This window comes from Gilbertella persicaria, assembly GCF_025201335.1.
Source record: "Gilbertella persicaria strain CBS 190.32 chromosome Unknown B0P05scaffold_20, whole genome shotgun sequence".
Taxonomy (NCBI): domain Eukaryota; kingdom Fungi; phylum Mucoromycota; class Mucoromycetes; order Mucorales; family Choanephoraceae; genus Gilbertella; species Gilbertella persicaria.
In genome coordinates this window covers 339,420-367,256 of record NW_026251981.1, presented here as the reverse complement: position 1 = coordinate 367,256, position 27,837 = coordinate 339,420, and the positions used below count along the sequence as shown (strand labels likewise).

Below are 27,837 nucleotides of genomic sequence, written 5' to 3'. Positions count from 1 at the left end.
TTCAAATACTATCTATATTTCTTAATAAAACCAGATCTGTTTTCATATATCTCATTGTTTTTTTTCTCTTAAGTAAAAGCTTGGCTTGTTAACGACAATGATACCGGATATTTAGTCATAGTTTCTCACATACATCGGCTAACCTCAATTGTGCGGAAATTATCAAAATTGATGTTTATTTACGGAAACAAGATTAAATAGAATAAACTTTCCTAAGCATACGTACAAAATACAATGTTTTATTTGTTAGATTAAAACTTGCCAGTCATTCTTCTGACAACAAACTTTTCAATCTCGACAAATACAATCAAAAACACAACACCCACAATGGTCATGACCCAAGATTGCCAGCCAACAAAAGTCAATTCTAACCAAGTAGAGATACCGGGCGCATAAATACCAATGATCATAAGTGAGAAAGCGACAATAAAAGCACCGATCATCCATCGATTACTTGTGATACCAGTCGTAAAAATGGACTGATGAACACTTCTTGCATTAAATGAATGAACCAATTGCAACGTAGTCAATGTAGTAAAAGTCTAGCAAGAAAAAAAAAATGAATACATGCCTGTGAAGAATTCAATTTGCTTACCATTGATCTTGCTTCTTGTAAGGGAAACTTGAGTACGTATAAACTAATACAATAAGAGGCTAAAGCAAGAGCAGCAATAATCATAGAATTTAAGAATATCACCATCCAAGTAACCTTTGTGATTACGCCCATCTTGGGATTACGAGGATTTCGTTGCATCAAATCCTTTTCGTTTGGCTCTACACCCAAGGCCATGGCGGGTGGAATATCAGCTGGTAACAATATTAGTCCCTGAATGTAAATTTAGTGATGACTTACCAATGATGTTTGCCCATAAAATCATCATGACCGAGAGAGGCACATCAATATTAGCAATCGTACAAATCAGCATTAAGAAGATTTCAGCACCATTACAACTCAACAAGTAGACAATAAATTTGAGAATATTGTCAAATACATGTCTGCCTTCTTCAACAGCTTCCACAATACTAGTGAAATTATCGTCCACAAGCACAATATCTGCAGCCTGTTTTGTGATTTCTGTACCTGCCATACCCATGGCAACACCGACATCTGCAGTCTTGATAGCAGGCGCATCTATTACAACATCAATATACTATTACTTTTTATGCTAAAACATACCATTGACACCGTCACCTGTCATGGCTACCAATTCACCTCTTTTTTGCAAGGCACTCACAATGGAGAGCTTGTTGTTGGGACTAACACGAGCAAATACACTGGGAAATGGATCAAGTTCCATAATAGCATCATCTGAAAGTAAGTCTAATTCACGGCCTAAAATAGCTCGACTCTATACATGTATTAGCGTACTCTAATAATAATAATGAGACTTACCATGCCAGGAACACCGCCCTTAAAGATACCAAGTTGTTTGGCAATTGCTGTAGCTGTTTCTACATGGTCACCAGTAATCATCATGACATGAATACCTGCTTTTTGACATGTCTCAACTGCTTCCTTGACCCCCTTTTTAGGGGGATCAATCAAGCCCACAAGACCCACAAACACAAGATCAGATTCTGCTAATTCAGGGTTAATGAGTGCTGATTCTGTTTTTTCTGCACCAGCTGTCGAAAGATCTACACGGTCGGCCGGAATTGTCTTGTACGCTAAACCAAGTACACGTAACCCTTGAGAAGCCATACGCACGTTTTCATCATAGACTTGAGATGCAAAGTCATCTGTCATAGCTGAAAATGTTTGCATAGCTAAGGATTTTGTCGGATGCGAAGACGTCGTCATGTAACCACTACAGTTACTCAATAATTCTTCAGGAGCACCTTTGCAGATCATAATGAGCGCATCTTTGTTGACCATGGTACCTTCTTCTTGTCTGTAAACAGAACTCATCAATTTACGTTCACTATCAAAAGCACGCTCAAACACCTTCTGGAACCCTAATTGCTCCCAATAAGCACGGCCTAGGCTGGCTTTTTGAGAAGCGACTGTTAAGGCGACTTCTGTGGGATCACCAATGGGTTTGAGTTCGTTTGTTTCCTCATCACGACGAATAGAAGAGTTGTTACAAAGACTAGCGATCAACATGGCATAATAAAGCTGGTTGGTATAAGCATCGGGATCAGAGACATCAATGGATTTAGGGCGCATGGCTGCATAATCAATCGTAGGCGAATGTACATCAGGGGAGGAAGGAGCAGTATGTCGAATATGAATCATACGACGACGTAGTTCTTCTTGTTCTCGAATGATTTGGCCGCGACTAGGGTCCAAGGAAGTTGATTCAGTAAATTTATAAAGTGAATTATCTGTTGTCCATATTTCAGCAGTGCCCATTTTGCCTTCGGTCAGAGTACCGGTCTAATACTAATCAGCATGATTGTCTTTATTTAGTTTTTTTTTTTGTACTTGCCTTATCAGAACAGATCACCGTAACACTGCCCAAAGATTCTACTGCAGGTAAAGTTCTCACAATACATTTTCTGGATGCCATGCGTCTCACACCAAGAGCCATGGTGACTGTAGTGACTGCAACTAAACCTTCAGGGATAACAGAAACAGCCAAACTAAGACCAATATTGACCATCTCTCGTGCATCATGCTTCCAGATAACACCGATCACTACCACAAGAGCACAAAGAGCAATGGCGAGGATAACCAAATAAATACCAAGTTTAGAGAGTTTCCGCTGAATAGGCGTCTTGACCTTATTTTTAGAACCACTTTGAATGGCGGCACTGATTTTACCAATCTTATCTTGAAATTAAAAACATATCAATATCTCGATCGACTTACTTCAGTTTTTGATCCAGTACGAACAACTAAGCCTTTAGCTCTACCACGAGCAACATTCGTAGACATAAAGGCATTACCTTTACAGTCACCTAAAGGAATTCTCCTAGTCTGATTTTTTTGTATGTTAGTACTCTATACATAAACAAAAAAAAAAAGGGATTTACCTTAGCCTTAATGGCTTCTGTATTCTTTTGAACAGGCAAACTTTCACCTGTCAATATACCTTCTATCACACCCAATTGAGCCACTTCAATCAAACGCACATCGGCAGGAACAGCATCCCCTTCCTCCAAAATCACCAAATCACCCGGCACAAGGTCTTCCGAGTCGACCAGCTGTTCTTGTCCATCTCGTACAACGCGTGCTTGAGGCACGGATAAATTCATCAGCGCATTCAATGTCTGACTTGCTTTCCATTCTTGACTAAACCCAATGATCGTATTCAACACAACTACGACCAACAAGACAATCATACTGTTGAATTCTTTCTCGGCTGCTTCCACAATAGCAGCTGCAATCAAGATCAAGACCATAAAGTCCGTGATTTGTTCCCATAACATCTTGTAGGGATTAGGACGAGGCGGTTTAGGTAGTTGGTTTGTGCCATAATGTTCGCGCAAGGTAGGAACCAAAGCTTGAGGCAAACCTTGGACAGGATCTGTTTGAGAAAACATGCCCAGGATCTTATCGACAGAGCGGTCAAAATAAAGAGCTTGAGGAGGAGGCAACAAAATATCATGCACTGGTTTTTTGCCTTGATCTTCTTCCTGCTTGACCTTTTCAGCCAAAGAAGAATTCAGCAATCGTTCTAGATCGCTTTGTTCACTTTCCTTGATCAAATCGTGCCAATCTCCAAACTGATGAGGGAAGAATCGAGTCAAAGCAAACACAACCACTAGAGCACCTCGTTTTTGTTCTTCTGTACAATAGGATTGGCAACGATAATGCAGCTTAAGTTGATGGCGTAAATGTGAGACGTCCATGCCGCTGAGGATACTGCGGAACTCAACGACTTCTTGCAGGAAATCACCAAACAAATAGAATGCATGATCTGCTTCTGCAGTGGTTCTTTTTTTAAGTAAATGTCCTTCTATGTGTCCCATATTGAGAAAAAGACCTTCGGAAAGACGTTTCATGAGACTGGGATCAAGGTGAGGTTGACTTCCATTCTTGATACGATAGTCCATGACATAACGAAGGCCCTCTAAAATTTCTTGAAGAGAAATGGCCTTGTTATCTTGTACATTGAATAAATCATTGACTATACATATATGTTATTTATCAACTGTGCAAAGAGAGAGAATCTATTTACCATAAACTTCAATCTGTTGTTCAACAGAGAGTTTACCATCATTGACAGAAAATACATCAATCACGGCATGTTCAATTGATTCTTGTATAGGAGGTTTTAATGCCATAAATGAACGAAAGAGAAAATATAAGAAAAAAAGAAAAAGGTAAACAAAACAAGCAGATTGGCAGAAATCAATGCATTTTTATACAGAATATTTTGTGTGTGAATTTTGCTTGGCAGATCCTTGGAACCGGAAGTTCAATCTGACTGTGTAACAGACAATTGCCCTTTTTAAAAGGAATAGCATGAATAAAGCCGGTACTAAGTTACACATGCCAAAATGATGTCGTAAACAAAAAGATTGGTATTCTTAGAAAAGACTGTGGCACAAACAAGAAAACAATGCCGTTCTCCTCAGAAGAGAATGTCATATAACGTGGTTTAGGCTCAAGTTAAAGGTGACTAAAACTTTGATTTTATGATTTTTTTTGTCTACATTGATTACAGCATAAGGCGTTAAGACAAGTGCTCAATTAGGATATAGAACCAACCCATTACTTATTGAGCGATGTTCAAAGATAAAGAAAAAGAAAACTTATACACTACTTCCAGTCTTGAGCAAAAAAAAAATGTATTGATAAACCATCAATGATGGTGACAATTATTGATTGTTTCTTCCTCTTTGCAAAATTTCCACTCAAGATGGTAAATAAACAAGTTACAAAACTGTATCCCATTCAACTTTAATAAAAATCAAAGATTTCTATTTACCTTTAGAATGGAAGCCTGATAAAGACTTTATTAGTAAATCGTTGCTAAAAGATACAATCTGGTTGTTCACTCTTTGATTGGTAATGTATTTCATTACTTGTATAAGAACCAGTATCTATTCAGCACTTAGACTGTATATAGATGCAAATATTCTTGCCAGCAGTTATAGTATAGCTCAAACAGCATGGACTGCCAAAAAAGTTGTATATACTTTGTATGTCTCGCAAAATGCAAATGATGAAAGACTTGTTCCAATACTTATCACTCTTTATGAGGAAGTTGACCAGGTCATCATGTTGGATAATATTGTACACTCTATTATGGTTGCCGAAGAATTCGGGATTTTGCCTGCAGTTCTGATTATCTCTATCAAAGGCTCCTCTAATCTGATGATGCTTTATTATTTTTAGTGCAATGTAAATCTAAACAAATGTTTCCTGTTTTTTCCTGATTTAGTCAACATAGTATGCGATGGGTGAGCGCATACCTTCACTTGCAGCATTATGTTAGTTTATATCTGATCCAAACAAAACACTTTCTATTGACTACAGCAGCCAAAATAAACAAATGAAGCTGCAACAAATCAAAAAACGTTAAATACAATCTTATTTTTAGTAAATCAAGCATAATTTCTCTTTTCTAAGCTTGATGCGACTACTAAAGAAAAACACTCGGCTCACTGCCTGTTTAATTGGTTTCTCTTCAAAAGAAAATAACGACATGAGCATTGAATTCTGTCAATGAGACAATATCTTAGAACAGCCAAAGAATGTATTGCTGAATAATTTCTTAAAGTATTGCGAAGCTTATTTTCATTTTCAATGACATTATACACTTATTTTGGAATGAAGTAGTACTTGATAAGCATCAAATGAAGAACGATATCAACGCCTTTTTTTTTTTGGGTTAGTGTGAGGTATCACAAGTTAAAAAAAAAAAAAAAAAGTCTAGAATTTTGAACAATAACCACTGTTTGTTATATTTTTACATGGTAAATTGTGTTGATTCTAGACAAAAGCAAGGATATACATATAGATATTTATTTTACACAAAGATATTCTAAACATGTTTAAATCGCAACAGTAACAGGTATTAATCGAACCACCATCACAATGCCATCAAAAGTACTACTACAGACAGCTTCAACAGCAGCCAGTGTATTATCTGGTTTTATCCAATCAAATCGCAGTCGTGCAATCATATCACTACTCTTGGATAACTCAATCTGCTTGGCCACACTTTCTCGGTCTTTCGGACTCACATAATCTAGTAATGATTCACCAATGCATTCAAATGGGTTCATGCCCACCAAGGCTAAACACATATTGGTCGCAAACACAATAGTACTATGGGATGTATATCGATTCAGAAATAAACAAAACCGAGGTTCTCGTTCATCCAGTATGGTAGAATCAATGTTCCAAGGATTCTTATTGGTCAAAAGTTTCTTGATACGCTGTTGAGAATTATTCCAAGCACCAGTGAGCTGAATGGTGCCATCCTGTTGGATTACGTAAGCTTCATCGGCTGAGCTGGTACGCATCTTGTGTTTGATGCAGTCTGCCGAGACGACAGCAAAATGAGTGGCAATCAATACATCATAACAATAATGAATAACCACATCTGTATTGATATAATGACCTTGTTTATGTCGAGAACGAAAAGAAGTTACACTCGATAAGCGTTCATTCTTGACATTGGTCGAATGAATCAGGGCAAGTGCATGACGTTCATCGGGATGAGTTATTCCATAGCCACCATTGCCTAATAATTCTTCTGGTTGCCAACCAAGTACGTCTGTTACACTTTCAGATACAAACAATACTCTGGCTTCTGGTGTATTGTCGTATATTGTGATATAGTTGATTTCCATCATATAGAAGAGTAAAAACAAAAAATATATATAAAAAGAAGAAGATAGGATGTGTAAGGGGGCGACTGCGAATTCACTTTCTCTTTTTTTTTCTCTCTCTTTCTCTTTCTTTTTTCTTTATGTCTGATCCTGTTCAACACGCTAATACGTTCTTAAAGAACTTGTCTCAAAAGAAATACGCGTGGATGGAAGAAGCTATTGCTTCAGTCACACCTTCTCCACCTCATTCTACTTCATCTACAGCCACACTTCATCCCTCATTGACCGATAAACCTACAGAGACAAAACGAAAGAAACAAAAGACAGAATCTGAAGCAAGAGCAAGACCTAAAAAGACACCGCCTATAGAATCACCACCTATTCATAGACAAAAGACAACAGTACCACCTGTACCTAAACATCAACCTCATTTTAAATACACGACATTCCCTGTCAAGGGATACAATATTCTTCCAACACGTAACATCACAAGTACATTTGCTAGAAACGATACTTCTTATTTTGCTGGCCATAAGGCAGGATCCAAAGACATTGCTCCCAATGTAAGTCATCATGAGTTATTCATTTGCTTATTCTATTATAGCCAGAAGAAGAATGGAGAGATACAATTGTGATTCATCCAGGTTCACGTAATTTAAGAATAGGATCAGCCTCAGAAGCATTTCCTGTCTCTGTTCCTCATGTGATTGCAAGACATGTCAACCAAAAACCAACTCAAGCTATACCACAACAGCATGACATAGATCAAGAAAAGCATGAAGCTGCTCTGAATGATATTAAGGGTGAACTTAAATGGCGCATGAAGAATGCTAAACGTAGAGCAGTGCCTAATGCTGAATCACAAGTGATTGGGTTCAACGCAACAGCCATCAAAGAGACTATTCTGGACCATAATGACCCTTATAAAGTTGAATGGACTGATCTGTCTGGTCAACCCGAGTATTTTGTAGGCGAAAAAGCACTGAATGTACCCATGCATCAAGATACACCCTATTATACACGTTATCCTTGGAAGAATGGTACATTAAACAACCAAGAGTATGAATCCATGCAAGCTGTCTTGAGTGATCTTGAAGTGATTTGGACAGAATCTATTGTTCAGCATTTAGACATGGACAAAGCAGATATCAAGAATTGCCATGCTGCATTAGTGATTCCAGATATGTTGGATCATAGTTATTTATGTGCCATATTGACCATGATGCTACGTTCAATGGGATTCAAGAGTGTGATTGTTCAACAAGAATCCACCTGTGCTACTTTTGGTGCAGGTGTATCCAGTGCTGTTGTGGTTGATATTGGTGCACAAACAACCACGATTACCTGTATTGAAGATGGTGTATGTCAAACAGACTCTCGTATGTCCATTCAGTTAGGTGGCGATGATATCACCAAGACATTTACTGCTTTCCTTATGGCCAACAAATTCCCTTATACTGAACTTGACTTGAATACTACGTATGATTGGCGACTTGCAGAAACACTGAAAGAGAAATGGTGTACTATGAATGAAGCAGACATGAGTGTTCAAGTCTATGATTTCTTTGCACGTACACCCTTTCATCCCACATTAAAATATCAATGCAAAGTATATGATGAAGTCTTTTTAGCACCTCTTTGTCTTGTCTATCCAGACATTTTAGATAAACAGCCTCAACATCAGACATGGACGCTTAAGAATGTTACAGATGATATTGTAGAAGATACTACGATGGTAAGTTCCAAAATACTGGATTTGTACTCATATCTGTAGAAACCAAATCAAGTCTATGACCATTATCCTCTTGATGTAGCTATTGCTCAGTCTATTGTGGCAGGCGCTAATGGATCAGAAGAGAAACTCAAACGATACTTTACGAGTATTATCTTGGTTGGAGGAGGAGGCAAAGTAGCTAATTTCAGCAAGGTACTTGAAGATCGGTAAGTGGATGATAGCCATTAGTGATATGTCATTATTCATCTTCTATAGCGTACTGTCTACAGTGATAGCACAAACAGCCAATGTAGATCGAGTAGAAGTAGTGCCTGCACCAAGAGAATTGGATCCTGAAGTATTAGTCTGGAAAGGTGCTTCTGTCATGGTCAAGTTAGACTCTGCTAAAGATATGTGGATTGGGCATACGGAATGGGAAGATATGGGTTCAAGATGTTTAAGGGAGAGAGCTTTGTTAATGTAACAATTCGATAAACGCGCCATTTTTATTTTTTATTTTTTTTTTTTTTTTACTTCTTTATGAGATTTACAGGTGAATTGTATACGTACGATACTGAGCATCGTTCAACTGCTTTTGAAGCCAATCCTCATTGTGATAAAGCGCTTGTCTTTATTGGTGGATTAGGGGATGGCTACCATGCTGTTCCCTTTTTAGAACCATTGTATGCTATGCTATCAAAACTGGGTTGGTCCTTTGTTCAAGTCCAGCTTGAATCCAGTTATGATGGTTTTGGTACATCCAATCTTCAAACAGATTGTCAGCAACTGGATTTACTTGTTGACTACTTAAAGACAGAGAGACATAAGTCAACTATTGTCTTTTTAGGTCATTCAACAGGTGAGTTGTACCTGAATCTTGTTTGATTCATAACGATAGCATAGGCAGCCAAGATTGTTACTGGCATAATAAATATGGCCAAACCAGTTCATCTGTCAGTGGTTATATTCTACAGGCACCTGTGTCTGATAGACAACACTTTGCAGCCAATCTAGATCATTTTGAAGCATCTTTAGCATTGGCTATTCAGTTAAGAAATGAAGGTAAAGGCGATGAACTATTGCCTCGAAAGACATTGGATGCACCTGTCACAGCAGACCGCTTCTATTCTTTTGCTGCTCGACTGTAAGTTGATATAGGTATTCATGAATGACTAAATGATCGTTAGTGGGGATGATGACGTATTCTCAACCGATTTTACAGATGAAGAAATCAAGCGATTGTTTGCTGATTTACATCAACCTATATGCTGGGTGTATTCTGAAAAAGACGAGTTCTATGCTTCTGATAAAGACAAGACACTCGTCATGCATCGATTCCAGTCTTTATGTCCTGCTATTATAGAGACACACATTATACCAGAAGGAGATCATAATATTACTCGAAAGGATTCACAAGAAGCTTTTTGTCTTGTCGTAAAAGGGTTTTTAAACCGATTTTCATAAAATAAAATAAAAAAACGCATTTTTTTTTTTTCTGTTTCGTTATACATTATGGTCTGTAAGAAATGTGAAAAGAAACTAACTACACTTGCTACACCAGACAAGTGGAAAGATGGAGCCAAGAATGTAGTGCGTAAGTACTAGAGTGACTGATGACTATAAACTCATTATCTCTTCTTAGCTGGATCTTCAGGTAGAAAACTGAATCAAAACAAGTTACTGTCTCGATCAGCTAAGATAAGGTAAAACAAGTTGGGAAAAAAAAAAAACTCAATTAGACTCATGTGCTGTAGATTCGATCCACTTCAAGCAAATAAATGTCGTATCTGTAAAAACAAACTTCATCAAGACAAAGCTCATTATTGTCAAGGTAAGTTACCATGCCGCAGTTTATTGTCATTCAACTTGTTTTTTTTTTCTTTATTTTCTTATTCTAGAATGTGCTTATAAAAAGGGTATTTGTTCCATGTGTGGTAAGCAAGTACTGGATACGACAGCATACAAGCAAACTTCAAAGTAGTTTTACTGAATAAACAAATTTTTTATATAATAATAACAATAATAATAAAGAACCATGAAAAGTGTGTATAGTAGCTTAATCTATTCTATATAAGCATAAGTTATATCTTTTGTCTTTTACAATCATTGAATATAATATCGACAGCAAGAAACGACATTGTGTCGAATAAGAAGATAGACATAATTGAATCTCCGTTTCAAATCGTTTGTCCTGCTTCAACGCGTTATTGTTTCCCCCTCCTTTTTTTTTCTCTTTTTCTCTGTATGCAAACATAACGAATGATATCAAACGAAACACCAGAATCGAGGTAAGTAACACTCTTGAGTACAGATACCATAATAACCATACAAAGTAGACCCACACTACCATCTACAGAACCTCGTCCACTTAATGTCAAAGATGCCTTGACTTATCTAGACAAAGTCAAGGCCACATTTGCTTCACAAGCAGATGTCTATAGTCGATTCCTCGATATCATGAAAGATTTCAAGAGTCAAATGTAAACTCTAGATAGACTACATCTGTATATTCACAATAGATAGGATAGATACCCCTGGTGTGATTGAACGCGTATCAAGTCTATTTCGAGGTCATCCTACCTTAGTTTCAGGCTTCAATACATTCTTACCGCCTGGTTATTGTATTGAGTGCAGTGTGGATGACCAAGAAAGGAATGTCATCAAAGTCACTACACCTTCAGGTACCACATGTATCACAGAAAATGAAGCATTGGTGCTTTCTTCTGATTCTAGTCCTGTTGAACACCCTTCTACAAAGACACCTGTTGAATTCAATCAAGCCATTACGTATGTCAACAAGATCAAGACTCGATTTTCAAATCGACCAGATACCTACAAGAAGTTTCTAGAGATCCTTCAGACCTATCAAAAAGACCAAAAACCAATTGAACAAGTAAGTCAAGATATCAGCGTTATAGGCTTGATGGATAACTGGGATTAGGTCTATGCAGATGTCAAGACATTGTTTGATGGTTCTGATGAACTTCTTGAAGAATTCAAACGGTTTTTACCTGATCCTAATAAACGCCACAAGAAACGTATGAACAGCATGCCCCATCTAAACCTGTCTAAAGTAAGTGGAATTTGATCCAACACAAGACACTGATAGCTAGGATAAAGCGAACAAAGCATCATCATCATCATCATAACGAAGTCTCCGATGTTCGTTCCAACATAGACAGTATTCAGCCTACATTTTCAGCAGAAGAAGCGGATTTTTTCGATCAAGTCAAGACGTACATTGGCAACAAAGCAACCTACAACGCATTTCTTAAAGTGCTTAATTTATTCAGTCAACATATTGTCGATCAACATGTGCTTGTCAGCCGAGTCGAGAGTTTTATTGGTGGTAATAAGCACTTGTTTGATTGGTTTAAAGAGTTGGTTGGGTACGATGGGATTGAAGAACAAAGTCTGTCTCGACCCACCATGCAGCCTATGCATGACCATGATGCCAGGAACTGTGGGCCTAGTTATCGCCATGTAGCCAAGACGTGGCAAGACCAACCTTGTTCAGGCAGAGATGCACTCTGCTGGGACGTTTTGAACGATATGTATGTATCCCATCCTACCTGGGCATCTGAAGACACTGGGTTTGTGGCTGCTAAAAAGAACCAGTATGAAGAAGCACTCCATCGGGTGGAAGAAGAACGGTATGATTATGACCTGAATATCGAAGCCAATCTAAACACCATTGCTGTCTTGGAACCCATTGCAAAAAAGATCATGGCTATGACACCTGAAGAAAAAGCAAGTTATCGTCTGGACCCTGGTTTAGGTGCCAGCAGCCCAACAATTTATCAACGGATCATCAAAAAGATCTATGGGACCACGAAAGGCATGGAAATGATGGACTTGTTGCACTCCAATCCTGCTCAAGCAGTGCCTATTGTGCTAAAGCGATTACGCCAAAAGGATGATGAATGGAAACGGGCTCAAAGGGAATGGAACAAGATTTGGCGTGAAGTAGAAGCGAAAAACTATTGGAAATCATTAGACTGTCAGGGTATTTCATTCAAGCAAAATGACCGTAAGGCCATGGCCACACGTTTGTTGCTCAGCCAGGCTGAATTACAAAGGGTTCAAAACAAGCCCTTTGAGTATGTGTTTGAGGACACAGGTGTCTTTAAAGATGCCTCTCGCTTGATTTACTTTTATTTGGATCGTCAGCCTGTGTATAATCCAGAGGATTGTGATTTAATGCGTGAATTTATGAATACGATGATTCCTATGTTGTTGGATGTCACTGATGTAGAACCCTCTGCTGTTGATAGTGATATAGTGATGGAAGATGGAGTCGATGATGATGCTTCTTCTGTTCAGTCAACACCACTTACCAGACCCTTAACAAAAGCAGCTAGAAGACGACGCACCACAGTAGCTGGAAGAAGTGCTAAAATGGGTACACAAGAAGATGATACTGGTCTTTTAAAGGATGTCTTGAAACGTAACATGAACAGTACTCGAAAGAAACATCATTCTGATGAAGATGAAGATGAAAGTGATGAAGAAGATCATGAAGAAGAAGATGAAGATGAGGATGATGAAGACCATGAAGAAGAAGATGATGATGAAGACGAGGAGGAGGAAGAAGAAGAAGGGGAGGAAGATAAAGTACGTCGTACACATACAAGTGATCAAGAAGAAGAAGACAACAACAATAATGATGAGGAAGAAGAAGAAGAGAACATACGCCGCCCTCGTCGTCCTCGTCGTGCAGCAGCAGCAGCAGTAGCAGCAGCAGTTATACGTACAAAAAAGAAGAAGCAACAGCGTATACCCAAGAACAAGAAATCAGTACCTATGTTAGCTTCTTTGATTGATTCAACGCATGAAGAGAATCAAAAAACATACACATTTTATGGTGACAATAGATTTTATTGCTTCTTTCGCTTATACCAAATACTGTATGAAAGACTGAGTAAGATGAAGGCATTGGATGCTGAATTCAAGCGAGATCCACGGAAATCACTCAGAGCGTATGAAGAAGCAAGGGATTTAGGCATGACACCCAAACGATTTAAAGGTAAGGTGTAATACTCTATTTACCTATTATTGACAGCTTTATATAGCCCTCCAAGTCAATACTAAGCGTGGTTCTTATCAGATCTTGTTATCACTGATTGATAAACTATTTGAAGGTGGATTGGATCAACAGACATTTGAAGAATGTGTCCGTTATATATTTGGTGGAGATGCCTATATTATGTTTACCATAGACAAGCTAGTGTTGTCCATTGTTCGCCATATTCATATCATTATCACAGATACACAATCTCAAGAATTGTATGAAATATTCAAGCATGAAAATAAGGCAGAACAAATGGATCAAGGTGACATTGGTACTTATCAAACACGCGTTTCTGGTGTTATTGATGCTACAGAAAACACTTTTGAATTTGTCTTTGTAAGTCTGTGAATTCTATCTTTCTCTTTTGTTTTACTGACTGTATAAATTCAAGAAACTGACAAGTCGAATATTGAGTATTCGATTATTAGATGGACATCATTCAGACCAATACAGTGGTTATGATGAATATGTAGCCAATTATATCAATTGGTCTCAAGAAACAAAGGGTGTCAATCAGTCTCTATTAACATCCCGGTTTTTACAAAGGTAAATAATCCAAAGATTACAATGGCTGATAGAGATAGAAATATCACCCACAATACAACACAAAAGGATATGATGGTACGGTCAGGCATGCAATACAAAATATGCAGAGATACCTATCATATGTTCTATATTATTGGCACAGAAGACGCCTTTGTTCGTCGACAACCACCACGAACATACCATCATAAAAATATATTCCAACAATGGATAGATCAACAATGGACATCAGAGCAAGAAAAGACTGAAGCTGAGCGTAATGCACTTTCTTTGCTTGAATAAATAATAATAAAAGCTTTTTTTTTTTTTTATGATTGTCTGTATTTACAAAATGCCCCAGATTTCTTCTACTGCACATACAATCTTACCACAGGCAACAGAGGCAGATAATGAATAATCGGATATACTGATCTTTTCGTCTACATAAGAATCTGCAAAATCATCTGTACCATGGGCCATAGAACCAACAGCAACCACAATGTTCTTGTCTGCTGGAATAGTTGGCATATATTCTGATAATTTGACAGTAGGAGCATCCCAAGAAAGAGCTATACAAGGCATGAGTATTTATCATCTTTTTTTTTTTCTTATTTACCAATTTTATGACTATTGCTGGGCAAATATTTATCGATAGGGTTCTCAATCACTCGTAATAATTTCTCATTACCATTGACAGCACGAATACTGAGCTTATGAAGCAATTGAACCATCAGACCTGCAAAACGCTTAAACGTTCTTGGGATACGAATATGTGGGTTGACTTCAATCAACACATTTTTATGGGTATGAATATAGACTTGCAACAAACCAGCCTTGTTGAGAGGACTATCTAACAAGGTCAACAAACATTGATGTGTAATATCAGGTCTAGCTTCGTAAGTTTCTCGGTTGTTCTTTTTAAGGATGTGAAGGTGATCATCGACATTCAAAAGTTGGTAGTGTCCTTCTTTGTTTTTACCAATCTTGAGTGTTTCTAAAGTAGCTTCTTCTAAAATCACAATCAAACGACGAGCATTTTCTTTTTCGATGGCTGTTTTGGGTACTTTGGGTGCTTGAGGTACCATGTGTACATCGACATTACGAGTAGCACCCACACGAATACGCTTGGGGTCGTTTTCAGTAGTGTCTTCTTGAGGACGTTTTTCGTTGGCCATGATATAAAAGGAACTGAAAGAAAAACAAGAACGCTTTCAAGAAAAAAAAAAAGTCAAAAAGTCTGCAAAGCCACTAAATTCCGTTAATGCAAACCAGATGGGGAGAAAAAAAAAGCAGTCGTTACCAGAACTAAAAAAAAAAAAAAAAAAAAAAAAAAAAAAAAAAAAAAAAAAACTATTTTTTTCTTTCATGTCAAAACGTCAACGTCTTATGGACCAAGAATGGGGTATTACTTCTTCTTCTTCTTCTTCAGAAGATAGTAGTAGTGAAGAAGAAGAAGAAGAGAAGAAGAAACTCCCCATTTTACTGCCTAATGGTTTATTTAAATTACCTTTTGAAATAGTATCATACATCTTTATTTTGTCTTCTAACCCTCACTTACCAACAACAAGTCGTTTCTTTTATCATCATCTTTACTATGCCCACAAAAATACCAAATTCGCCTTTCTTATGCATCGAGCACATCAAAATCCTCAGCAAGCATTCGAAGATGCCGTCAAATTCCCCTTTTTTGATATTGATCTCCTACATCGTTTTGATAAGTTATTCGGTCCCGATATAAACTATCAAGACAAGAAAATACCAGCCCGTCTGTTTCTTGAAGAACCATCCGATACACTAGAGGAACGAGACGCATTAGTGATTGCCTTGCTGGAACGAGGCGCTTCTCCTAATCGACCCAGGGGGTTTCCTTTGATCAAGTCAGCTCAATTGGGTAGACTAGACCAAGTCAAGCGGTTGGTTGCTTATGGAGCAGATCCTACTGCACGTAATAATATGGCATTGCGTGTGTGTGCTGCTCGTAACAATAGAGCCATGGTGGACTATTTCTTGGACGAACTGCATGTTAAACCTGACAGCGAGACACTGAAGACCTGTGTGCAGAAGAACTTGTGGGAAATGTTTCGTGTGCTTGTGGATCATGGTGCTGTACCTGATATGTCTACCATTGATTTTACTTAATGTATATAAACTTGTAAATATAGAATGTGTGTAACTACATATGTCTTTCCCATTCAATGTCATACAAGAACTTGCTTGAGAAAATTATAGCAATTCTTCTTCTTTTATCCTTTTCGTATGATAAAATACTTTACCTTCCTTTTATTTCTGTTTGCTGGCCAATGCTTGGGTCAACTGGGCACTCAAATCAATTATCCTGTCTCGAATGATACAGTTCAGCCTGGTCAAAAAGTAGATATTGCTTATGGCTATCAAAACATGGGTAATGGGACTTATAAAGTGGATGTGGATCTATGGCAAGATAGCGCTTTGTCCATCTTGGCTCAAAACATTGCTCAAAACGTATCTGTCACAGGAGGCAATTCAACAGGGACTCAACTTGCTTTCTATTTGAACTCGACTTATGGATGGACTGTGCCTCATGGACTGAACAGCACTGTCTATTTAACCGTAACCACAAAAGCAGATTTAGCTTATTCAAGTGTGGATATTAGTATGCGGTCCAGAGGAATTGTACTTCATGTGAACAGTGGTTATCAACATATGCCCCAACAATTCAGTCTTTTTGCTTTTGTTATGATTGTTCTTTGTTTCTTATTGTAATCCTAATAAAATGCAGTTTTTTTTTTTTTTTTTTGTTTGTATTGCAAATAGTCGTACATTGATTTATTTGTACTTGTCGCTGAGTCACGAAAAAAAAAAAAATCTGGCTGATGTTATGTTATTGCATTCTTCGCATCAGACATGCTAGTAATTTAATGCTCTTGAGCTCACAAAGTTCGAAGATAGTTTAACATTATCATTTCTATCACTTCAAATTAAAAGACAAATCCATTCATATTTAACCGAGCTCAAGCGTCGTCACTAAAGCCTTTTATGTACACGTAGCTCTTTTTTTTCTTTTTAGTCTAAAATGAAGTAAATAGATCGGCAAAAGAAAAAAAAGGAACAATACAATAACCAAAAAAGTCAACTTGGCAAATGCTGTCAGGAAAATCATGTGTACCTGAAAATAGTCAATAGCTTAGAGTGGCGGAGAATATACACACGAAAGCCAAGAGTTGAAAGTCTAGAAAGTGTCAATAAGATACAACAATCATGCAGGTAGAGAAAATATTCATCAGCCCCCCCTTTTTTTTTCTATGTATATGCTTTTTTAAATATGTGGCATGTTGGCTTATGTATTTATTCTCCTTTCTTTTTAATTGATTCTTTTGTATGTTGCCGTTTATTTTGATCTGTTTAGCTATGTTTTTTAAATCTGTTCATTCAGAACAACAACATACACTTCAGTCAAGCACGGTTCTAGACATCCTGAGTCAGTTTCCAGAAGCGTCTATTTTTGCCTCTCAGTTACAAAAACTCGACACGATACCTGGTAAACAAAAACAAAAAAAAACCCCCCAGAACAAAACACAATGACCTAATCCTGCTGCTAGTCAATATCACCTTGTTAGTGCCAACAAACAAAGCATTCAATCAATCAACACTTGATCATGATAGATTAAAATACCACGTATTGCCTTCTTTTTATCCTCAGCCATGGACGAGCCAAGTGGTACCTACATTACTTGATCAGTCACTGGTTAAATTAGAGAACAATACAGTTGAATCTGGCCTTTTACATACATCTGCTGTCTTGAAATCATTTCAGTCACAACATATTGCTGTCTACCTGATTGATCAGGGCAAGTATGTTTTATTTGACATACATCGATATTGATTGATTGGGCTTAGTACTTACTATACCATTGGATATGCGGACAACGCTTGCCCAACTCGGCTATACTAAAGCAAGTGAAATGTTATTACAATCTACATTGAACGACAAAATGACACCGGTAAATATATATATATATATATATGAATCGGAGAACAACAAGTTAAAAAAAAACAGTTAACTCTCTTTGTACCAAGTAATCAAGCTTTTGGCACTGTCAATCCAGTTACATTGGGTCAAGATATGAACATGTTGTGGCTGCAAACACATACAGCCCGAGGTTTTGTTCCAAGTCAACAATGGTCTCATGGTTTACAACTCCCAACTTTACTTGAAAACAACACGCTTGCATTGACATTGAAAGATGATATATGGCAAGGTAGACTTGTTTTAAGACGCGTCATGAATTTATTTATAATATATATAGTTTCCACTGACAGCTCAGTTTATTCCGCTGCAAATGTAGTAAGAAAAGATGTCATTTCGGTAAATGGAATGATGCACTTTATCGATCAAGGCAAGTAACAACATGGACTTGTGCAACCATTCTTAAAAAAAAACGTTTATTTTAGTGCTTTGGGCCTATCACTGGGACCGTAGCACAAAATCAAATAGTAATGCTTCACAACACAAATTAGTTCGGTCAACAAATATTTTTGCAGCCATGTTGGTAGGATTGATTGGCTGTGTGTAACTCTGGTTTCATTGTTCATATGTAAAAAAAAAACAGGAGGGCACCTTGAAATTTTGTATATAAAATAAACGATGGCTCGTTTTTTTTAAAAAACTTTTTTTTTCTTTTCTTTTCTCTCTTGTACTCTTTGATTCAACATGGCTAAAAAAGGTGGTAACAAAAAGAAAAACGCTGCTCGTAAACAACAACAGAAAAAGAACAATGCACCCGTCAATGAACAACAGGTGCCTAGAAACGATATCATCAACGAACCTACAGCTCAAGGCGATTCTCTTGAAGAACCTCCCAAGACAGAAATCAAGACAGAACCAGTTCCTGTTGAGATCAATCATGAAACTGTCGTTGTCGAACAATCCCTCTTACCCGAAACTGTCGAATTGACTCAAGTTGAGCCTATTCCTGAAGAAAAGAAGGATGTGTTTCCGGCTTTAGCTTCTGTCAAGATCGACATGCCTGCTCCTGTCAATGCTCAAGAGTCAGTTCAGGAACCTTTGCTACAAGAAAAGGAAGAACAACCAGAGGTTGTCATTGTGACCGAAAAGTCCACCGAAGAAGTCAAAACAGATGAAGTTGAAGCTAAGGAACCTGAAGTCAAGGAAGCTGAAGCTGAAGCCAAGGAACCTGAAACTGAAGCTAAGGAGCCTGAGGTTAAAGAAGCTGAAGTCGAAGTTAAAGAATCTGAAGTTGAAACCAAGGAACCTGTCATTGAAGCTAAAGAACCAGAAGCAAAGACCACTGAATTAAAGATGGCTGAGCCCGAAGCAAAGACCACTGAACCCGAAACCAAGACCGCTCAAATTGAAAAGGAGATCGAAGCCACTGTTGCCCAGACCAAAGAAGAACCTGAAACATTGGAAACTGAAACAGTAAAGGATGAAGTCAAGGTTGAACAAGAAGCTACAACCAACGACGATGAAACGTTAGTCAGAGCAACAGCTGAAAAGAGTCAGATTGAATCTACAACAGAAACTGTCAGATCACAAAGCGTTTCTACTGAAGCTTACACAGAAGTCACTACTATTCATGAAGATCAACAAGCAACAGAAAAAGTCTCCATGAAGAAGCTTCAAAAGCAAAAGAGTATTGCCAAGAGGAAGTCTCAAATTTTGGGTTTATTCAAGCGTGATAAGGTAAGTCATATCGATGTACTTTAATACTTTATTTCTAAATCTTTTATTCCATAGCTCGAAAAGGAAAATAAGTTGTTGCCTGCTATTAGTGAAGTTAAAAAGTCTGAAAAGAAGGCTGAAAAGAAGCGCAAGTCTTGGATGTTCTGGAAACCATCCACACCTGCTATTCAACAAAAATAATTGTCATAGATTCCCCTTTTTATTCTCTCTTTTACTTTTTACGCTTATAATCAATCCTACACTTTTATGCCTTATTTAATAAAAAAAAAACATGTACGCATCTCTCTTCACTTTATGCAAGGGGCAGGCCGTCACAACAGCAATAATAAAATTTTCTTGCTTGTATTATAATTTTCCTTTATATCATGTTGCGCATACAGACACGTACATTTTTTATTCTCGCACGAAGTTCTCATACAATACAGCTAAAACAAGTCTTGAAAAGACCTCTTCAGTACAAGTGGACACCTTTACAACAAACTACTTTAAAAAACCTCAACTTTAGTACTGCTTTACAACGTTCGTTTCTTTCAAATAAGAAAGAGTTCTTGCCGAGAAAAGAACAGAAAGAAAAGCAGGTATATGTGCTTCAAACTGAACAACGCGTATCTATTGACACATATCCAGGAACTTCGAGAGGATATTTATACGATCCCCAACATCCTGACTTTTGGTCGACTAGTGGCAGCACCGTGTGTAGGATACCTTATTCTACAGCATCAATATGACCAAGCATTAGGTTTATTTGCATTAGCAGGGTTCACTGATTTAGTATGTAAACTTATATATAACATTCTTTGACTTGTGCTATATAGTTAGATGGATATATTGCACGAAAATACAACATGAAGACATTGCTAGGCACAATTATTGATCCTTTAGCAGATAAGGTACTCATGACAGTCATGACAGTGACATTAGCTATGGAGGGAGTCATACCAGGTAAGAGCGCACAAAAACAAAAAGGGAACCTTACTTATCCATCTTGTTAGTACCACTGGCTACTGTCATTTTGGGTAGAGATACAGGTCTAATTTTATCTGCCTTTTATTATCGCTACATCTCTCTACCAGAACCGGTAATGAAAATCCAAAAGACAATAGAATGAGACGTATCTTAATTCCAAAATAGAAAACAATTGCACGTTACTTTGATGGTTCTATCCCCTCAGCAGAAGTGAAGCCAACCCAAATTAGTAAGATCAATACAGCACTGCAGTTAGTATTAATGGGTCTCTCATTGACTACTATGAGCATGGGTATGCCTTCAGCTGAAGTAATGACAGCATTACAGTAAGTATATGGAACCATAAGCTATAAATACTCATGTTCTATTTAGGTGGGTTGTAGGAGGCACTACTGTCTGGTCAGGAGCCAGTTATATGTTCTCTAGAAATGCAGTACGAATACTAAAACAGTAAAATATTTCTTACTTTAATTAAACTGCTGGCGCGTGCCTTGAGGTGGTACATTTTTTTTATACTAAAAAACCTGATTACAGAAAGACAAAAGAAGTCGAAAGACGGGGGGAGAATAAAAAGGCAGAGTTCATGAGTCTATGCCACGTTCTTTTTCTTTTTTCTTTTTCTTCTTCTTTAAAATGCCATTTCATGATTTAAAAGTTGGTAAATTACAAGCAATTGTTATTTTGAATCTATAGTAACAATGTATAGTCTTGAAAGTTTTGCCTTGTGATTCTCAACAAGTTTTTACTATTTCATCACAAAATCAACTGGCTATAGGTGATGACATTTTTATATTTGATGACATTCTGGACTCTAATCACAACGATTTGGTGGATATGATCACAAACCAACTTGCTCATGGTACGAAGTAACAGATATAAATTCATGACTAACCATACTTTAGGCAATCATGTTAGTCTCGTATATCATGTAAGCAATTCGTTTAATAAATTTCTTAAGCTTATTTGCAACACAGGATACCTACGACAGATTTGACTCAAACATTTTACTCGGCCTTGACTCCTTATTCAAAACATCTCAGAATGTTTATGTCAAATTTACAGAATACGACGACCAACAAGCGCAAACAGATTTAATTTCACCAGACAATACACAAAATGAATACCGTATTGATGCTATTGATTTAGCTGAAAAGTAAATAGACCGTCTGTGCGACATTATTAAGCTGATTGTCTTTTTTAGGTACTACCAATTTGGCCTTTCTCAGCATACAATTGGTTCAGTATCCATCTTTTCTATCCTAGTCAAAGATACAGATGCACAATTTAACCTGGTGAATATATCACATTGTTCAAACCATATTATGGACCAATTCTTTACTTTTTGCACTCAAGGCAGCCAACAACACAATATATGGCTTTATGAACTTGAACATAGTTCAAGCATTATTTATCTTAATTACATTCATCCCTCAGATAACTTGGCTCAATTAAAACACACATTGGATTATGCTTCATCACTTTCTCAACACAAATCAACAGCCCATACCACAAAATCAGTATTATCGTCTGATGAAAATCTACATCGTATCATCTCTCGTTTATCAAACGAAATACAAATGCTCAAGCAACAAAAAGGCAGAGAATCTACCTCGACTTACTCCGAGGGACCAAGAAATATCTCTATGTTTTCATCTGTGTCTAATTCAACGAGTGCTACTATCCTTACAGATGAAAAGTTTGACCATGACATACATGATCTTCATCGACAGATAGAAGAACTGGAGAACCAAGTTACTGTCACCCGAGAACGCAACACACTGGTTGAACAAGAATTAGTTGATATAAGTAACAACAATCAACGTCTATGCAAAATAAATGATACACAAGCCCAGCTTCTAGATGGACTAGAGCAAAAAATTACAGAGACAGAGAACCTTGTTCAAATCTTGTCTCGACAATTAGTAGCTGAACGCTCACTGTATGCAGAGCATTATGCGCCCGATAAACGCGAATTAGAAGACTGTCTAAAAGTGATTCAGCAATTGGTGTCTAAGCAAGAAGAACAGCATTCACATGCGATAGAAGAACTGATCATCATACAGAAATGGCTAGCTTCCAAGAATGATGCACTTATTGAAGAAGACGTGTTTGATACCTATTTAGATCATATCCCTGAAGAACAAGACTGGAAACAGGCATTCCAGCAATTGCAGCAAAAGACATTGGTGCTTGAAAGAAAATTAGTGGAAACAGAAGCTGATTTAGACGTCTGTCGACAAGCCATTCGAAATAATGACAACTCAGGTCTTGTTGGTAAACTCGAAAACGATATTGCTCGATTAGAGACAGTACAAGATAGCACCGCAGTGAATCAACATATTGAACACCTTGAATCTGTTGTGCAAAACTTGAACCAACAACTCTTGGATGCTACACACCGATCTATGGAAAAAGACAGGCAGATTGCCTCACTTCAACAACAACAGCAACAATATGATACCAAACATAAAAGCAATGAACTAACAGTATCACGTCACAGACGAACACTATCTAATCAGACTACACGCAGTAATAATCCTCAAGCAGAACAAGCTCAATTGATGCGCTGGATCTATGAAAACATTGATGACCCTACTGGTCGTTCTGAAGTGATTCAAAAGTTCTCTCAAATGTCTGATGATAATGCGCAATTGTCCATGTGGATTCATGATTTAGAAGCACAACTGTTCTCAGAACGACAACGTATGGCACAAGAAAACAAAAGCTTGGAATGCGAAGTCATGAATTTAGCACTTCAGTTAGAGAAAGAACCTGTCAAACGAAGAAGTCGTTCCTCAACACAAAGCAAACTAGAACGATCCTCTGTCTTATCTGCTGCTGAGCAGCGATCACGATCACCTATCAGTAGCTTCCCTCCTCCACCAACAGAACCACCAAGTGAACCTTTACCTCCTGTACCAGCACCATCATCATCTAAAAAACAAAGCCGTGTCTCAGACATTGTATCACAACTTGAATCCTCTCAATCTAAAGTCCAGGCTCAACAACAAGAACTTACTGCACATCATGGTGAGCTAGACGCTCTCAAGAAGCAATTGGAAAACATCTCTCTTGAACTTGAAAATGAACGCAAACTAAAACAAAAAGCTGAAAAAGCTCATCAAATCTTGGAAAGACGCATAGAAGATTTAATGACAAATAAAAAGAACAAGTTCCGTTGCTTTTAAGATAACTTCTTTTGTGCATCATTGAATTTTCTGATGGTTAATTTACATTCTGTTTCTCTACACAAGTCTGGCAATTGAGTAGTGTTGAGTTGATTAAAGAAAGTGAGACCTGCTCCGCGTTCAACAGCGTCTAGGGGTACTTTGAATGCTGTCAAGGGTGTTTGATCGGGAATGGGTTGATTGGGTAACACGAATGCACCCACAGTGTAGCGACCTTGATGGTGTGTCAAGATGACCTTGTAAAAATGAGTAGGTACAGCGACATTGGGAGGGTTGCCAATCATTTGATATTTGACATAAAATTTGCCATCAGCTTCTTGATGGGGTAAATATAAAGGACCAGTGAACACATAGACATCAGAGAATTTTTGAGTCAATTCTCTGCAAAAATGTTCAAGATGAGCCCAGTCTAATGAAAATCATGTTAGCTCAAGCAATTTATCTTTTTTTTTTGTTTCCACTTACAATCACGATTGAAGCCTTGACCAACCTGAGGTGCAATATTGGTCAAATAGAATGTTTCATCCATAGAGACTTGACTGTTCTTGACGTCAGCAGCAGGGACCATGTGTCCTCTATCAAATCCACTTCTGAAATAATCATTCAATTTAGCTCTAAACTTCTCAGGTACGCTGTCGTCTTCTCTGAAAGTCGATTTTTGTCTATCTACGTCGGGACCACGCTTCAAACTAGCTTGTGTCAAATGTTCAGCAACCCAGTTGGGGTTACGGTCACGACGGTTATAAGAAGTGATATAGGCACTACGGTAAACCAAATCGTTCACAGGACCGGGCAAACCAAAAGGCATGATATTCTTTGCCTTTTCCATGTTATTGATAAAAGGTTGTTGAGGTTGTGTTGGTACTGGTGCTGGTGGTGTGGGTGCTCTGTAGATAGCAGGTGCTGTAGGCTTTTTTTGGGTAAGCTTTTGATAGGCTGCGAAAGAAACAGCGCCTAGAGCTGCACCACCTAAAACTAAAGTTGCTTTTTCGGCTACCATACGAATAAACAATAACAAGAAAAAGAAAACAAATTGGCCAGGTACAACTGAGTTTATTTTACGGGTGGCTTACGCGCTCAACGGAGTTAGATGCAATAAAGAAGGTGTAAATTCGACACAAAGCGAATACAATCAATGTAACAAAGTAAAGAACAAGGAAAGTATAAGTATATCTCAAGTTGTATTCTGATTCACCTACATCGCTGGCTAATCTAAAAAGTCAATTCAAGTCTTATTGTAAAATTATACAGAAGAAAACATGACATTTTTTTTCTTTTTGGCTGTTTGTTTTGAACGTAGAGAAGTTATCAGGCAAATATTAGCTCGATTACTTCTAGACTCCGTAAAACCAAAATATCAAACTACTTGCTTTTCTCTCATTCTGAATAAGCCATCATACAATGAAAATGTGATGTTATTTGGGTCACAAAAATAAACATCATTTTTACTACCAAAACGCAGGTTCGGGTCGTAAATAGATAAACTACACTGCTAGTGCATTTTTTTAGAAAGAGTTGTGACTCTATCTGTCTACGACATACTATCATGCAAAATTCAAATTAAACAAGCATTTTTCAAAAAGTGGCTTCAATATTTCGATTAGACATAAAAGCAAAAAATGATGAGTGGTTCAAATAACATCAAACAAAACGATTATCATAGGTTGATTTGAAGACGTTACTGAGATATACAAACAAGAATGAAAGGGCTGCTACCCACTGCTAGTAAACTCTTAGTTTGCTGAATGCTGTTTTTTATCGTACCAAGAAAGGCAGCTGCCAGCAAGAAAACGTGAGCAATACGTTTGTAAATGGAACCAATGAATGTATTGAAATGAAAATAAAGAGAAACCAAAAAGAGACAAGAGAAGTATAATCAAGTTCAATGTATTCAACGCGATGGACAAACATTCATTGTGTTTTGTAGACCGCCTAAAGGGTGAAGTAATGAAGATCATTGTGATGCCCTTATTTGTTTTTGAAAACAGTACACTTAACAAAGCTGCGATCAATATGAAGAGGCTTTGTTATGATATTAATGCTATCCTTCTTTGTGACTCATAATCAACTGTAAATCAGTTGATTATGATTGAAGACTTCAAAACGGCAAGAACTTGCAAGTATTTATTTCGAGCAAACAGCGTCCTTGTTTGTATGCAGTGGAATCGGACATAAATATTACTAAGAACAAAAAAGAAAAATATCAGACTTTCCATTTAGAATAACCAAGGCCAACCTGATACACACAAGAGTTTCGATACAAGCAATAGTATGAATACCTTCCTACTTTTTATTATATAATATTATGCTTCCTATTATTCTATAACAATGATTGTCTTTCCGAAAAGATTTTGGGCCGAGCGTAATTTCCTTCTTTGTAAGACTTTGATTAGCGGTGAAATTGGCCAGTGAGAAAACCATGGCTCATTTGCCTAGACTATATACCTTGTTCGAAAATTTACTCCGCACATAGAATCTCCAGATTGCACACAAATCAAACTCATTTTGCACAGTAAAAGGGCTCTTTATTTAAACAAACTTGAAGTTTTGAGTTTTAATAGCTACAAAATACTTTTAAATCCTCAAAATAAACATTATTACAGGCGTCAGTTATTCTTGAACTTAAAGCTTCCTCTTTTAAAAGTCTTTCCCTTTTAATTTTACTCTTGACGACGGATTAAAACTGTTCAATAAGATTGAGCTCAAGAGAATAAGGTGGAAGATATACACATCCATATCCATGACTTTCAATTAATCTTCTAATTTTTTTCCGAGCTATGTATAAGCGCATTGTCCATAATAATGTGGTAGAAACAAAATTGAAGTAATGTCCTGTAACAGTTCCAACAGCTTTCTTTGCTTTAGGTTTACCTACAGTTTTTCTTTTCTTTGAAACCTCTGTATAAGGAACTCTTACTTTGATGTTAGTAATTCCTTGTGAAGAAATTGAACCCAAAATTGCTGTAGTTTCAGCTCTTGCTTTGGGCTGGACAACAGCAGCTCGAGTTCCCCTTTGAGACCATGCCATAGTGCGGCTCAAGTTGACATGGAAGGCGGATTCATCAATAAAGATACAGTTGCTAAGGTAGTCTATATCTGTATTACTAAAGTTGCTCGCTCAGCTGTATCTTGCATCAATACTTTTTTTCTGAATTTTCTTTCTTTAGGTTCAAAGTGTGCCTTTTTCATAGTTAAAGCACAATCTTTGGTCATAAATTCATAAACGGTGGTTTTTGCAGCTTTTAGGCCCACGAAATGTGAAATAAGACTCTCCACTGCTTCATCTACTGTAGCTTTAGAATCTTCACCATACTTTTCCAAGAGGAACTCTTTATGTTTATCACACAAAATCTTGGGACGACCAACTTTCTTTTTTTGCTTTTTCTTCTTCAAGGTCTCGCTTTTCTTGGTTTTCAGTGATTGCATCTTGGTCTTTCTTATACCAATCGTAGGCATTTCGGCAAGGTATTTTCAGCTTCTTTATTGCTTTAGAAACGGTGTAGTCTTTTTCATAAATAAGCTCAAAAAAATCATGCTTTTTATCATTGCTATGCTTCGTATAATTTCTTGTTTTTATACTGTTATTTATAACAGCGTTAGTCTTGATGTCTCTCATCTTTACTTCTCTTTCAGGGGGAAGGAGGGGGGGGAGAGGGCTTTAGATCCAAATATGAATCGTAATCGGTAGTCCTTAGTAAAATTTAGAAAAAAAAGTTTCCACTTGTGCAATCTGAAGACGCTATTTGTGCGGAGTAAACATTTCTTCTATGCAATTCTTTTTTAAATATGTGCAATCAATTCTCGAATAAGGTATATTTATTTCCGCATTTGTACGTGTAAAGTTTTTTTTTTGTGTGTGAATGGGCTGCTCAGGAGTATATAGCGCAGTCAATGCTGATGACGTTGACTTATTGGTCTCGATCAACCAAACAGTATGTTTCGTTTATTTAATTGGCTAAATGCA

The 27,837-nt window shown here is 37.4% G+C and overlaps 16 protein-coding genes across 16 annotated transcripts; 11 read left to right on the top strand and 5 right to left on the bottom strand.

Moving 5' to 3' along the window:
- Positions 1 to 116: 116 nt before the first annotated feature.
- On the bottom strand, positions 117 to 4,288 carry B0P05DRAFT_491402 (uncharacterized protein). The gene is made up of 9 exons (XM_051575322.1): positions 4,125 to 4,288; positions 2,977 to 4,073; positions 2,813 to 2,920; positions 2,430 to 2,768; positions 1,394 to 2,377; positions 1,178 to 1,349; positions 854 to 1,132; positions 596 to 807; positions 117 to 542 (listed from the first exon to the last, which is right to left on the bottom strand). The coding sequence occupies exons 1-9, from the start codon at positions 4,228 to 4,230 to the stop codon at positions 252 to 254; spliced, it is 3,588 nt and encodes a 1,195-aa protein (XP_051434882.1). The 5' UTR covers positions 4,231 to 4,288; the 3' UTR covers positions 117 to 251.
- A 233-nt stretch (positions 4,289 to 4,521) lies between these two features.
- On the top strand, positions 4,522 to 5,785 carry B0P05DRAFT_542268 (uncharacterized protein). The gene has a single exon (XM_051578304.1). It carries the CDS (start codon positions 4,961 to 4,963, stop codon positions 5,285 to 5,287), a length of 327 nt encoding a protein of 108 aa, XP_051434881.1. The 5' UTR covers positions 4,522 to 4,960; the 3' UTR covers positions 5,288 to 5,785.
- A 23-nt stretch (positions 5,786 to 5,808) lies between these two features.
- On the bottom strand, positions 5,809 to 6,864 carry B0P05DRAFT_542267 (uncharacterized protein). The gene has a single exon (XM_051578303.1). The coding sequence runs from the start codon at positions 6,751 to 6,753 to the stop codon at positions 5,947 to 5,949; it is 807 nt and encodes a 268-aa protein (XP_051434880.1). The 5' UTR covers positions 6,754 to 6,864; the 3' UTR covers positions 5,809 to 5,946.
- Positions 6,865 to 6,935: 71 nt separating this feature from the next.
- B0P05DRAFT_470427 (uncharacterized protein) lies at positions 6,936 to 8,927 on the top strand (the record flags this gene model as incomplete). The annotated part of the gene is made up of 4 exons (XM_051574552.1): positions 6,936 to 7,292; positions 7,334 to 8,464; positions 8,504 to 8,670; positions 8,720 to 8,927. The coding sequence occupies 4 exons, from the start codon at positions 6,936 to 6,938 to the stop codon at positions 8,925 to 8,927; spliced, it is 1,863 nt and encodes a 620-aa protein (XP_051434879.1).
- Positions 8,928 to 8,985: 58 nt separating this feature from the next.
- Positions 8,986 to 10,030, top strand: B0P05DRAFT_542262 (uncharacterized protein). Its single transcript, XM_051578302.1, has 3 exons — positions 8,986 to 9,302; positions 9,347 to 9,587; positions 9,631 to 10,030. Exons 1-3 carry the CDS (start codon positions 9,134 to 9,136, stop codon positions 9,905 to 9,907), a joined length of 687 nt encoding a protein of 228 aa, XP_051434878.1. The 5' UTR covers positions 8,986 to 9,133; the 3' UTR covers positions 9,908 to 10,030.
- On the top strand, positions 9,927 to 10,535 carry B0P05DRAFT_542261 (PDZ-binding protein). The gene is made up of 4 exons (XM_051578301.1): positions 9,927 to 10,037; positions 10,086 to 10,146; positions 10,198 to 10,274; positions 10,342 to 10,535. Exons 1-4 carry the CDS (start codon positions 9,956 to 9,958, stop codon positions 10,422 to 10,424), a joined length of 303 nt encoding a protein of 100 aa, XP_051434877.1. The 5' UTR covers positions 9,927 to 9,955; the 3' UTR covers positions 10,425 to 10,535.
- A 140-nt stretch (positions 10,536 to 10,675) lies between these two features.
- Positions 10,676 to 14,423, top strand: B0P05DRAFT_637581 (uncharacterized protein). The gene is made up of 8 exons (XM_051583650.1): positions 10,676 to 10,731; positions 10,777 to 10,923; positions 10,967 to 11,336; positions 11,385 to 11,516; positions 11,564 to 13,469; positions 13,516 to 13,850; positions 13,906 to 14,060; positions 14,099 to 14,423. Exons 1-8 carry the CDS (start codon positions 10,703 to 10,705, stop codon positions 14,337 to 14,339), a joined length of 3,315 nt encoding a protein of 1,104 aa, XP_051434876.1. The 5' UTR covers positions 10,676 to 10,702; the 3' UTR covers positions 14,340 to 14,423.
- Positions 14,382 to 15,211, bottom strand: B0P05DRAFT_470260 (Alpha/beta knot methyltransferase; the record flags this gene model as incomplete). Its single annotated transcript, XM_051574542.1, has 2 exons — positions 14,382 to 14,605; positions 14,653 to 15,211. The coding sequence occupies 2 exons, from the start codon at positions 15,209 to 15,211 to the stop codon at positions 14,382 to 14,384; spliced, it is 783 nt and encodes a 260-aa protein (XP_051434875.1).
- Positions 15,212 to 15,662: 451 nt separating this feature from the next.
- Positions 15,663 to 16,175, top strand: B0P05DRAFT_571742 (uncharacterized protein; the record flags this gene model as incomplete). Its single annotated transcript, XM_051581397.1, has 1 exon — positions 15,663 to 16,175. The coding sequence occupies one exon, from the start codon at positions 15,663 to 15,665 to the stop codon at positions 16,173 to 16,175; it is 513 nt and encodes a 170-aa protein (XP_051434874.1).
- Positions 16,176 to 16,292: 117 nt separating this feature from the next.
- On the top strand, positions 16,293 to 16,778 carry B0P05DRAFT_587299 (uncharacterized protein; the record flags this gene model as incomplete). Its single annotated transcript, XM_051582576.1, has 1 exon — positions 16,293 to 16,778. One exon carries the CDS (start codon positions 16,293 to 16,295, stop codon positions 16,776 to 16,778), a length of 486 nt encoding a protein of 161 aa, XP_051434873.1.
- Positions 16,779 to 17,368: 590 nt separating this feature from the next.
- B0P05DRAFT_542250 (FAS1 domain-containing protein) lies at positions 17,369 to 18,669 on the top strand. The gene is made up of 6 exons (XM_051578300.1): positions 17,369 to 17,553; positions 17,615 to 17,863; positions 17,913 to 18,016; positions 18,073 to 18,274; positions 18,323 to 18,412; positions 18,468 to 18,669. The coding sequence occupies exons 1-6, from the start codon at positions 17,394 to 17,396 to the stop codon at positions 18,587 to 18,589; spliced, it is 927 nt and encodes a 308-aa protein (XP_051434872.1). The 5' UTR covers positions 17,369 to 17,393; the 3' UTR covers positions 18,590 to 18,669.
- Positions 18,670 to 18,712: 43 nt separating this feature from the next.
- B0P05DRAFT_542247 (uncharacterized protein) lies at positions 18,713 to 20,028 on the top strand. The gene is made up of 2 exons (XM_051578299.1): positions 18,713 to 19,719; positions 19,774 to 20,028. The coding sequence occupies exons 1-2, from the start codon at positions 18,727 to 18,729 to the stop codon at positions 19,897 to 19,899; spliced, it is 1,119 nt and encodes a 372-aa protein (XP_051434871.1). The 5' UTR covers positions 18,713 to 18,726; the 3' UTR covers positions 19,900 to 20,028.
- Positions 19,911 to 21,247, top strand: B0P05DRAFT_542244 (CDP-alcohol phosphatidyltransferase-domain-containing protein). Its single transcript, XM_051578298.1, has 5 exons — positions 19,911 to 20,490; positions 20,535 to 20,661; positions 20,712 to 20,797; positions 20,851 to 21,011; positions 21,058 to 21,247. The coding sequence occupies exons 1-5, from the start codon at positions 20,302 to 20,304 to the stop codon at positions 21,137 to 21,139; spliced, it is 645 nt and encodes a 214-aa protein (XP_051434870.1). The 5' UTR covers positions 19,911 to 20,301; the 3' UTR covers positions 21,140 to 21,247.
- Positions 21,248 to 21,304: 57 nt separating this feature from the next.
- On the top strand, positions 21,305 to 24,308 carry B0P05DRAFT_108266 (uncharacterized protein). The gene is made up of 5 exons (XM_051572955.1): positions 21,305 to 21,339; positions 21,392 to 21,544; positions 21,588 to 21,613; positions 21,660 to 21,838; positions 21,887 to 24,308. Exons 2-5 carry the CDS (start codon positions 21,520 to 21,522, stop codon positions 23,871 to 23,873), a joined length of 2,217 nt encoding a protein of 738 aa, XP_051434869.1. The 5' UTR covers positions 21,305 to 21,339; positions 21,392 to 21,519; the 3' UTR covers positions 23,874 to 24,308.
- On the bottom strand, positions 23,857 to 24,892 carry B0P05DRAFT_491380 (uncharacterized protein). The gene is made up of 2 exons (XM_051575321.1): positions 24,339 to 24,892; positions 23,857 to 24,282 (listed from the first exon to the last, which is right to left on the bottom strand). The coding sequence occupies exons 1-2, from the start codon at positions 24,871 to 24,873 to the stop codon at positions 23,870 to 23,872; spliced, it is 948 nt and encodes a 315-aa protein (XP_051434868.1). The 5' UTR covers positions 24,874 to 24,892; the 3' UTR covers positions 23,857 to 23,869.
- Positions 24,893 to 26,963: 2,071 nt separating this feature from the next.
- B0P05DRAFT_571736 (uncharacterized protein) lies at positions 26,964 to 27,329 on the bottom strand (the record flags this gene model as incomplete). The annotated part of the gene is made up of 1 exon (XM_051581396.1): positions 26,964 to 27,329. The coding sequence occupies one exon, from the start codon at positions 27,327 to 27,329 to the stop codon at positions 26,964 to 26,966; it is 366 nt and encodes a 121-aa protein (XP_051434867.1).
- Between the last annotated feature and the right edge of the window lie 508 nt (positions 27,330 to 27,837).

Bases quoted from the DNA above. Each gene is read 5' to 3' on its own strand.
- B0P05DRAFT_491402 (XM_051575322.1), bottom strand. From the start codon at position 4,230: ATGGCATTAAAACCTCCTATACAAGAATCAATTGAACATGCCGTGATT. The intron at 808-853 runs GTAAGTCATCAC...TATTGTTACCAG, and splicing joins TTTATGGGCAAACATCATTG to CTGATATTCCACCCGCCATG. The intron at 543-595 runs GTAAGCAAATTG...TTTTCTTGCTAG, and splicing joins TACAAGAAGCAAGATCAATG to ACTTTTACTACATTGACTAC.
- B0P05DRAFT_542244 (XM_051578298.1), top strand. From the start codon at position 20,302: ATGTGCTTCAAACTGAACAACGCGTATCTATTGACACATATCCAGGAA. The intron at 20,798-20,850 runs GTAATGAAAATC...ATTCCAAAATAG, and splicing joins ACATCTCTCTACCAGAACCG to AAAACAATTGCACGTTACTT. The intron at 21,012-21,057 runs GTAAGTATATGG...TGTTCTATTTAG, and splicing joins GAAGTAATGACAGCATTACA to GTGGGTTGTAGGAGGCACTA.
- B0P05DRAFT_542261 (XM_051578301.1), top strand. From the start codon at position 9,956: ATGGTCTGTAAGAAATGTGAAAAGAAACTAACTACACTTGCTACACCA. The intron at 10,038-10,085 runs GTAAGTACTAGA...ATCTCTTCTTAG, and splicing joins TGGAGCCAAGAATGTAGTGC to CTGGATCTTCAGGTAGAAAA. The intron at 10,147-10,197 runs GTAAAACAAGTT...CATGTGCTGTAG, and splicing joins TCTCGATCAGCTAAGATAAG to ATTCGATCCACTTCAAGCAA.
- B0P05DRAFT_108266 (XM_051572955.1), top strand. From the start codon at position 21,520: ATGATCACAAACCAACTTGCTCATG. The intron at 21,545-21,587 runs GTACGAAGTAAC...ACCATACTTTAG, and splicing joins CACAAACCAACTTGCTCATG to GCAATCATGTTAGTCTCGTA. The intron at 21,839-21,886 runs GTAAATAGACCG...TGTCTTTTTTAG, and splicing joins GCTATTGATTTAGCTGAAAA to GTACTACCAATTTGGCCTTT.
- B0P05DRAFT_542268 (XM_051578304.1), top strand. From the start codon at position 4,961: ATGTATTTCATTACTTGTATAAGAACCAGTATCTATTCAGCACTTAGA.
- B0P05DRAFT_491380 (XM_051575321.1), bottom strand. From the start codon at position 24,873: ATGGTAGCCGAAAAAGCAACTTTAGTTTTAGGTGGTGCAGCTCTAGGC. The intron at 24,283-24,338 runs GTAAGTGGAAAC...GATTTTCATTAG, and splicing joins TCAAGGCTTCAATCGTGATT to ACTGGGCTCATCTTGAACAT.
- B0P05DRAFT_542267 (XM_051578303.1), bottom strand. From the start codon at position 6,753: ATGATGGAAATCAACTATATCACAATATACGACAATACACCAGAAGCC.
- B0P05DRAFT_637581 (XM_051583650.1), top strand. From the start codon at position 10,703: ATGATATCAAACGAAACACCAGAATCGAG. The intron at 10,732-10,776 runs GTAAGTAACACT...AACCATACAAAG, and splicing joins AACGAAACACCAGAATCGAG to TAGACCCACACTACCATCTA. The intron at 13,851-13,905 runs GTAAGTCTGTGA...TATAAATTCAAG, and splicing joins ACACTTTTGAATTTGTCTTT to AAACTGACAAGTCGAATATT.
- B0P05DRAFT_542262 (XM_051578302.1), top strand. From the start codon at position 9,134: ATGCTATCAAAACTGGGTTGGTCCTTTGTTCAAGTCCAGCTTGAATCC. The intron at 9,303-9,346 runs GTGAGTTGTACC...ACGATAGCATAG, and splicing joins CTTTTTAGGTCATTCAACAG to GCAGCCAAGATTGTTACTGG. The intron at 9,588-9,630 runs GTAAGTTGATAT...AATGATCGTTAG, and splicing joins TATTCTTTTGCTGCTCGACT to TGGGGATGATGACGTATTCT.
- B0P05DRAFT_542247 (XM_051578299.1), top strand. From the start codon at position 18,727: ATGGCTAAAAAAGGTGGTAACAAAAAGAAAAACGCTGCTCGTAAACAA. The intron at 19,720-19,773 runs GTAAGTCATATC...TTTATTCCATAG, and splicing joins GTTTATTCAAGCGTGATAAG to CTCGAAAAGGAAAATAAGTT.
- B0P05DRAFT_542250 (XM_051578300.1), top strand. From the start codon at position 17,394: ATGTTGCCGTTTATTTTGATCTGTTTAGCTATGTTTTTTAAATCTGTT. The intron at 18,275-18,322 runs GTAGACTTGTTT...TAATATATATAG, and splicing joins GAAAGATGATATATGGCAAG to TTTCCACTGACAGCTCAGTT. The intron at 18,413-18,467 runs GCAAGTAACAAC...CGTTTATTTTAG, and splicing joins GATGCACTTTATCGATCAAG to TGCTTTGGGCCTATCACTGG.